The sequence below is a fragment of the Otolemur garnettii genome, unplaced genomic scaffold, assembly GCF_000181295.1.
Source record: "Otolemur garnettii isolate 467f Iridium unplaced genomic scaffold, OtoGar3 scaffold00009, whole genome shotgun sequence".
Lineage (NCBI taxonomy): Eukaryota > Metazoa > Chordata > Mammalia > Primates > Galagidae > Otolemur > Otolemur garnettii.
Window position 1 is genome coordinate 36,695,251 of NW_003852404.1, and position 9,011 is coordinate 36,704,261.

The window sequence follows — 9,011 nt, forward strand, 5'->3', positions numbered from 1 at the left end:
ACCGTCTTCACACACCAATGTACATCTTTCTGGGCAACCTGGCTCTGATGGATTCCTGCTGCTCCTGTGCCATTACCCCCAAGATGTTACAGAACCTCTTTTCTGAGGACAGAAGGATTTCTCTCTATGAATGTATGGCCCAATTTTATTTTCTCTGCCTTGCCGAAACTGCAGACTGCTTTCTTCTGGCAGCAATGGCCTATGACCGCTATGTGGCCATATGCAGCCCGCTGCAGTACCACACCAAGATGTCCAAGAAGCTCTGCATTCAGATGACCACGGGAGCCTACATAGCTGGAAACCTGCATTCCATGATTCACGTAGGATTTCTGTTTAGGTTAACTTTCTGTGGGTCTCATCAGATCAATCACTTTTTCTGTGATATTCTTCCCTTATACAGACTCTCCTGTGTTGACCCTTATATCAATGAATTGATGATACTTATCTTTTCAGGGTCAATTCAAGTTTCTACTATTACCACAGTCATAATTTCTTATCTCTGTATCCTTCTCACAATATTGACAATGAAATCCAAAGAGGGAAGAAGCAAAGCCTTATCTACTTGTGCTTCCCACTTTCTCTCTGTCTCTATATTCTATGGCTCTCTTCTCTTCATGTATATTAGACCAAATTCAGTTAAAGAAGGAGATAAAGACATACCCGTTGCTATTTTTTATACTTTAGTAATTCCTTTATTAAATCCTTTTATTTATAGTCTCAGAAACAAGGAAGTTATAAATGTTATGAGACAAATTATAAAGAAAAAAATTTTTATAAAATTCTGAATCAAATATCATCCCGTTTGGAAAATTAATTATATTTGATAAAATTTTTTTGGAAATCAAGGAATACTGTGATACTAGAAAATGAAAACTTTAATATAAAACATGATGGTGTGTGAGTTGAGTCAAATATTAAACATATTAGTTTGGAAATCAGTGTGCTAAAATGCACTTTGAAATTTAAGGTACCAGGAGTAAGTTAAGTAATTGTATTTGAGGTCACAAATTGATTCAGAGTACAATTACTTGAGTTCTGAATCAATTGTGCCAATGTAAATAGTTATCATTTTCAATAAAATACTAGAAATAGAAGTCAATATATACAAAGGAAACTTCCTTTGAAAATTGGTGACAAAATTCCAGAATATCAAAGTGTAATTTTCAAAAATTCCGTCACATTCCAAGTTCTAAAAAGTTAATTCCTTCTTACGTAACATCACCTGTGGAATGTATATTGTATGTTTGAATTAGATTCTCGATTTTCTTTGATATCATTCGAGAGGTTAAATTGCTTGAATATGGATTCAAACTTGTATGTTAAGAACATTCTCATTTTCAGTGATAGGAAATTAGACTCACCAGTTCTCTGAAATAGAAAGTCTCTGTAATGGTGGTTTATCTATGTGTTGTTGAAATTTGGTCTAAATGCTTTTCACCTTGATATTATTTTGTGACTTTTTGTATACTAGGAGTACCACTAACATACACATACACTCATTCCTATGAATGCTATTTATGTGTTCATAACATTCCCAAAAAATAGACATGCTGAATTCAAGCATAAACATGGCAGAAAATAGTGAAAATTCATAATACTCCAAAATATTTATTTATCACTTACATAAATAATTATGAAACTATTATCTGTTAGGTCCTATACTAGACTTTTCATAAATATTACCTACCAATCAGTCAGGCTCTATTTTTTATGCATTTTCTTAGTAGAAATCTCACATTTTAAAATATGGAGTAGCTTGCCCAAGATCAGCCAAGTCACCTAGAAGAAGCTAGACCTTTGATTCCATATTGCTTCTTCTCCACATACTTGGGAGTTCAGAAAATAGAAATCCATGCAGCACAGTAGATTGCAAGGTAAAGCAGCAAAGTAAACTGAAGTAGGCCAGCACAGCGGCTCATGCCTGTATGCTAGCACTCTGGGAGATGCCTTGAGGTCAAGAGTTTGAAACTAGCCTGAGCAAGAGTAAAACTCTATCTCTACTAAAAATAATAGAAAAATTACCCAAGCATAGTTGTACATGCCTATTGTCCCTTCTACTTGGGAGGCTAAGGCAGAAGAATAATTTGAACCCAGGAGTTTGAGGTTGCTGTGAGCTAGGTTGATACCAGGACACTCTAGCCTAGGCAAGACTCTGTCTCAAAATATACAAACAAACCAAAAAAAGGGGGGGGGGATTTCAAAAGTATATTTTTATATTTGGTGGAAAAAAGGAAATGAGCATGACCAGGGTCAGTAATTATGGAAAGGATTATGGAAATGTGGAAGTGGGAGTTAGCATAGGGGATTGTGGTAGCAGAGAGAGTCCACAAAGTGGCAAAACTGAGGGGAAAGCCCTTGGTGAGTGTGGGAAACAAGGAAGTAGATCAGATTACTGGGACCTTAAATGCCACCCTAAAATATCTGAATTTATTTAGAGATCTGTGACATTGGAGTCTTTTTAGCAACAGAGTAATATGATTGTATCTTTTAGGAAACTAATGTGGAAATTGATTGGAAAGAGATTGAAAGTAATGAGACCAACCCAATAAATCCTATATGAGGTGATATGAGCTGGAACTGGAGACTATGAAAACAGAGGCATGAATATGTATGAGCAACATTTAAAAAGAAAACACTAAATTATAACTGTTGGATAATAAAGTCCCACCTTCTTTTGTATCAACCATGCTATATCTGATTTTGTATTACTAGTATTCAAATGGTGCCTGATATATTTGGGAACTCAGAAAATACTTTCTTCAATATATTTTATTATGATTATGCAAATTCTTATGTAATGGGTTTATTTTTATTTTGAATGATTAATAAATATTTTTAAATTTCTCAGTTTTAATGTGTAATATTACAGAGACTGATAGGTATAATCCACATAAGCAAGAAAGCTCTTTAGGATCCAAATACTTTTTCAGAGTATAAAGGAATTCAGAGACTAAAAAGTTTCGAGAAGCTCTGATTTAGATGGATATTGTATCTCTTCATTTCACTCTCTGTTTTAACACACATTTTTAGTTGTTGGATTTATATTCATTAATTTTTTTCCCTTTTCTAAGTACTATGAGTTTTGTTATGTGTTTCTAGAACATCCACTTCCAATTCTTAGCAATAGTAAATTCCAGAGGTTTGTTAAGAGAAGAATATGTGATACATTTGGGCTAAAGAAATAGAAGCAGTGATTTTTCTGAAAGTTTCTGAGACATATGTTCCTTTACCTTATGAGTTCCACAAAAATGGCAGTCTTTCTCTGAATGTCATGGGGTGTGGATGTGGAATACAGCACCACTTAACATTATTCATCATCAAGAGAAAAACTAGCCTGGGGAGAAAGCTGATACACAAAGAGGGCATAGCTGAGGGACGCACACAGAAAAGAGACCCAGAGTCCCTGGAATAAACTACTCTCGTTTGTATTATCCAGTAGATCTTATAATTACTTAAGCATATTTGAGAAAGATTTTTTTTTGAAACTGAATAAATATTGATTCCTTCACCCCTCTGCCTTGTCTTTTATATTTCTCCCTTTAGATATTATTTTATATTAATCTTCAGACATTCTTTTAATTTACAAATAACTTTTCCATTTGGTGGTATCCATTTCAATACAGATTGAAAGCACATCTATTAACTCCTTTACTTTCATTAATATATTTTAATTTCCAATAATATATTTTTTAAAAAATTTAGAGTCATAGAGATTTCATACTTTGTCCACAGATATACTTGTATGAAGATGGAACCCAGGAATCAAACTCAGGCTATCTGTTTCCAAAACCTATAGTCTTAGCCACTAAGTCATACTGTACATAACATCAAGTAAATATAGCAAAAAAGGAAAATTTGTAAGAAGCTAAAAGGAAAAGCTTTGAAGTGGGAGAGAATTAGGGCAAGGATTCAAAAGATATGTGGATGAATAAGATTTTTCCTTCAAATTTGTTTTGAAAATGTTAAAACTTATAGAAGATTGAAAGAATTATGTGATTAATGCTAATTATATTTAAATATTTAAAAATCACTTAAACTATCAAACAATTAGTAACATTCTACTGCATTTGAGTCTCTAAATGTGTATAAGCATAAATACAACACACATCTACATATGTAGATATAATACATATAGAGGTAATGACATAACACTTTATCTGAAGTACTTCAAAGGATATCACAAGAAAACAAAGACATTTTCTATATGTTCATATTATCAGTATTATCCCCAAAACATTGAACATCAACTAATATGCAGTTCACATTAAAATTTTTCCTAATTATCTCAAAATATCTCTCTATAGCAATTTATCTTTTCAAGGATGTCATTAAGAGTCATTATTTACTTTTAGTTATTATCACATTACACTACCTTTTATCCTTTAAAAAAAAATCTTTTTAGATTTTTTTTCCCTTTCATGACATTTAACTTTTAAAGTATTTGGGTTAGATATAATATATCCCATAATCAGTATTTCTCTGATGTTTTCTCATACTATTAATTGGTTCGACTTTGGTAATAACAGGTGAACTTATGTCTTCCTTTCTTGTTGCAAGACCATTATTTTGTCTTTTCCTGGTGATGCTAACTTTGGCAACTTCAAGGAGGCAACATGTCAGATATTTCCATGTTAAAGATAACTTGTTTCTTTGCTAATTAAAATTTAATCTGCAGGATGATACATTGATACTGTGTGAATTTCCTATTCCCTAATAATTTTTAATCAATGCTTTTAACATCAATTGTCAATCTTTGTTAGGATAAATTACTCCATTTGGTGGTAGAAAAGTGGTGATTTTTTTTTCCACTACCTGCTATCATGAAGTGTTCTAAATTAAGAGATTTACCTCAAAGCTTTAAAAAAAATGAATTTCTTAAATCTCAGAACATTGTTAGTTTCAAAGAAAGTTACAAAGTACAGAGAGTTCCTGTATACAACACACCAATTGCCCTATATTATTGATATCTTATATAAGTGTGGTATATTTGTTACAGTTAATGAACTAATATTGAAACATTATTATGATCTAAAACACTATTATTATCATACCTTATTTATATTTCCATAGGTTTTACCTAATATCTGTTTTTTGGTTCAGAGCTCCATCTAGGATACCACATTGTATCTAGTCCTTTTAGGCTCCTCTTGACTGTGACAGTTTCCTAGACATTACTTGTTTTTAGTACCTTGCACATTTTGAACACTAGTGGTCAGATTATTTTGTAAAATGTGCTTCAACTGGGATTTCACTGATTTTTTTCGTATGATTAGAGTTGGATTATGGGGTTTTGGGAGAAAGTCCACAGAGGTAAATTGCCATTGTCATCACATTGTATCAGTGGTAAATACTATCACATAGTAACTCATAACTCTTAATGTTAACCTTGACTCCCTGGCTGGTAAAATTACTCTTTTCCTCCTTTTCCATCTTCTGCACAGAAAGGTTCACTATACATCACCCATGCTTAAGATGCAGGAAGTTAGGCACCACTCCTTTGAGGACAAAATATCTGCATAAATTATTTGGAATTCTGTGCAGGAGATTGTCTATTCACAGACATATTCTATCTTGTATCTACATAATTTTGAATGTATTGATGTGTATTTTATTCTTTGAATTATAATAAAATATTAACATTATTAATTTTGAATCTCAAATCATTCCACCTTTGGCCACTGGAACTATTTATTTCCTTTTTCCTGCGTGTTTTTGACAAATCCCCATCACTGTGTACATGAGTTGGGTTTATGTTGTTCATTTTAGCAATTTTTAACTGACTGCTCCCATCTTGGATATTTCCTACACCATTCCTAGAATCAGTCATTTCTCCAAGGAATCCTGGTTCTTTTTTAGATGGAGAAGGGTAGTAGATAACAAGATCTGAAAGATACATGTGCTGACTGCCTGCACGATTTCACTACTTCTAGGCCCTATCAGCTGGCAGGGTAAGGATATATTGGTGTCTTGCAGTTTTTGCTCGACATTCTTGCCAATACTTGGTATTCAAAAATATTTTTTTATTGTAGCCATTCTTTTGTGTCCAATTATTGTTTTAAAATGTAATTGCCTGAAGACAAATGATGCACATGTATATCTTCTTTGGTGAGATGCTTGTTCACATTTTCCCTTTTTAAAAATTATATTTTTTGTTTATTCATTGTTGAGTTTTAACTGAACTTTGTATATTATCCCTACTCTGCTTACATTCTGTGACCTCTCAAACCATTTTTTTCCACTTCCCTATGTATTCTAAGTACTTGGTAAAGGCAAAACAGAAATGAAATTTTAGCAATCGATACGGGAAGTATGTATTGTGGATCTAGTTTTCTGTGAAGCGCCCAAAATATCTATAAAATGGCTCATGACTTAAGGACATTTAATCAAGATTTACATAGCCATAAAACATAAGTGCTCAAATCTTAAATGACTTGCATATTAGAAAAACATATGAGTATTGTGTAGATCAGGAAGACAAAAAGCCAATTTGATTTCACAGATTAGAAAAGGTTCAAGGAAGGAGATAATAGCTGAGCAGAAAAGAAAAAAAGTGGAATTGAGATGGAATAAGAGGGAGAAATTGTTTTAGTTGAGAGAAACCTTGCTAGCACGTTAACTGAAGCAAGCACACCAGCAGACATGAAGGGATGCACATGGCCAAGTTCCCTGAGATGAGGGAGAAAAGAAGTTGGCAAAATACAGACAGACTGTGACGCATCTAGAACACCAGAATAAGAAAAAGGCTTTGGGTTTGAAAAGTGGTGACAAACTTTATAAATTTTTGGCAAGGAAATATTATTTTCTCCCTTCATTCAACAATCATTTATTGAACACTACAAAATTCCAGACATTATTCAATGTTTTGAAAAATCTAAGGGTTAAACATAAAAAGAAAAAAATTTCCCTCTAAGCCAATATGCTAATGGTAGTGAAGGGAAAGGAGAGGCCAATTACAGGGATATACAGGTGTACTAGCACATAAATGTAGTTTATTGAAGAGTTACTAGTAGTATAAAGAAGGAAAAAGCACAGGGTAAAGGTTTGTTCATTCATATATGAAACTAAATATTGAAATCAAAGTTCCATTAATGGCATTGTAGGAAGTAGGGACAAATTCAACTCACAGAGAGAAGCTGGTGGGCTTAGTTGAACCTTCTACACATTCCATCATAGTACCCTCTTTAAATGCTAACTATTTTTCATGAACCATATCAATTCCACTTGCTCCAGTAATGGGTCACACTCACATGAGACTATTTTACTGCCTGTTTTATATTTTATGTAAAGAATGGTAAAGAAAATAATAAAAATGAGCTTAGTTACATGTGAATCTGCAATATGATTATCAAATAGACTTTAGTGAAGTCATTTGCTTTCACCACATTGTCTCATAGGGCATCTTAAATTAATTTCAAGTGGTTTATATGTTTTTAGGACTGAATCTCTCTCCATAGAAACACATTGATGTCAGTGCAGGGAAATCCCTTTAGGATTTGATGGAAAACTTTAACTTTTCAGTATAAGGGACATAATAATGATTGATGCCAACCTATTAGTAGTCCCCTAGATTTGCATTCTTTTAATCCCAAATGTTTTAAAGACCAAGGTTCATATTCTTAAGTTCTATAAAACCTACACAATAACACAAACAATGAGCTGTGACAAAGCTCTTCTCCAGTTAAATCCAGGTGAGAGAAGTGTGATAACTTATTTTGACTTTTAATTTTAGTAACCATAAATATTTACATCTCTGAATTATTTAGCATTTTTCATCATTCTTAAATTTCATTCTTCTGTTATCTTCTAGCTCTTCTTAAAATTGAACTCTGTAGAGAACTAGATATAACACTGCTGTTCATCTGACTTTCTTTCTGATCATGAGATAGAATTTCAAAGTATAAGCTAAGGTTTCAAAGAAATTTTGTTAAATAATTCAGCCATGTGTACATTAATAATTATTTCTAACTTAACTGACTAATTACATGGCTTATCTTTAATATTTTTAATGCTAATAAAATCTTCAGCCAGCATCTTTGTTTTGATATTTGAATTATAAAAATATAAACCCATTTTGACTGTAGAATTTACATGATTAAAATTATTAGTCAATTTGTCCTAATGGATCAATAAGTAATGTGAGGAAATAGGCTATTAAAGCAAAATAAAATTTGAATTCAAAAACCTATTAATATTTAAAGTCTTTTTTTTCAAAGTGTTAGAAATTTATAGTATAAAGGTGAGCTTGCTTCTACTTATTAGCTTTTAATCTACTGGGATACTTCAGAAAATTTTACATAATTTTCTAAAGAAACAGAAAGCTAGTATAAAAGAGTTATTTCACATAAAATAAAGATGCCTGAATATTTTTATATGATGATTTAAATCATTTTCTTTGTGGTCTTTTTTACAATTAACAGTCTTACTATGCAGAGACAACAGAGGTCAGGTCCTGGGAGTAGAGATCTCCCAGCATTTTGTAGCTCTTTCACAGAAATGTGATTGCTAGCCTCAAAATGGTTACAAATAATAAGAAAATTAGGCAGACACAGATGAAAAAAGGCAACCCTTAAAGAAAACAAATGTTCCCTAGTAGTATGTTCAGATGTATTTCAGAGGCAGCAGGGGATGCCTGAAGCAACTCCTTTACCTCCTGTAAAGAGAAGATATTGAAAAAGAGAGAGAGAGAGAAGATATTGAAAGGAAAACTATATGTTCTTATGTCTTATATCACGATTTCTATCTCAGCAGCTACTGTAAAGATGCATGAGAACAACTACTCCTTGACAGCTGAGTTCTTCCTCACAGGATTTGCAGACCACCCAGAGCTGAAGACTCTGCTGTCTGTGGTGTTCTCTGCCATCTACGTGGTCACCATGCTGGGGAATCTCGGTTTGGTGGCCCTGATTTACACAGAACACCGTCTTCACACACCAATGTACATCTTTCTGGGCAACCTGGCTCTGATGGATTCCTGCTGCTCCTGTGCCATTACCCCCAAGATGTTACAGAAC

The 9,011-nt window shown here is 33.0% G+C and overlaps 2 protein-coding genes across 2 annotated transcripts in view; both read left to right on the forward strand.

Moving 5' to 3' along the window:
- Nucleotides 1-785, forward strand: part of LOC100955295 (olfactory receptor 5K1-like) — a 24,454-nt gene extending 23,669 nt beyond the window's left edge. Inside the window, exon 2 of the mRNA XM_012801519.1 lies at nt 24-785. Within this exon, the coding sequence (XP_012656973.1) occupies nt 24-785 (762 nt within the window). The remainder of the gene's footprint in view (nt 1-23) is intronic.
- A 7,974-nt stretch (nt 786-8,759) lies between these two features.
- LOC100955611 (olfactory receptor 5K3-like) overlaps nt 8,760-9,011 on the forward strand; it is a 940-nt gene continuing 688 nt past the window's right edge. The window contains 1 exon segment of the mRNA XM_023509751.1: nt 8,760-9,010. Coding sequence (XP_023365519.1) covers nt 8,760-9,010 — 251 coding nt within the window.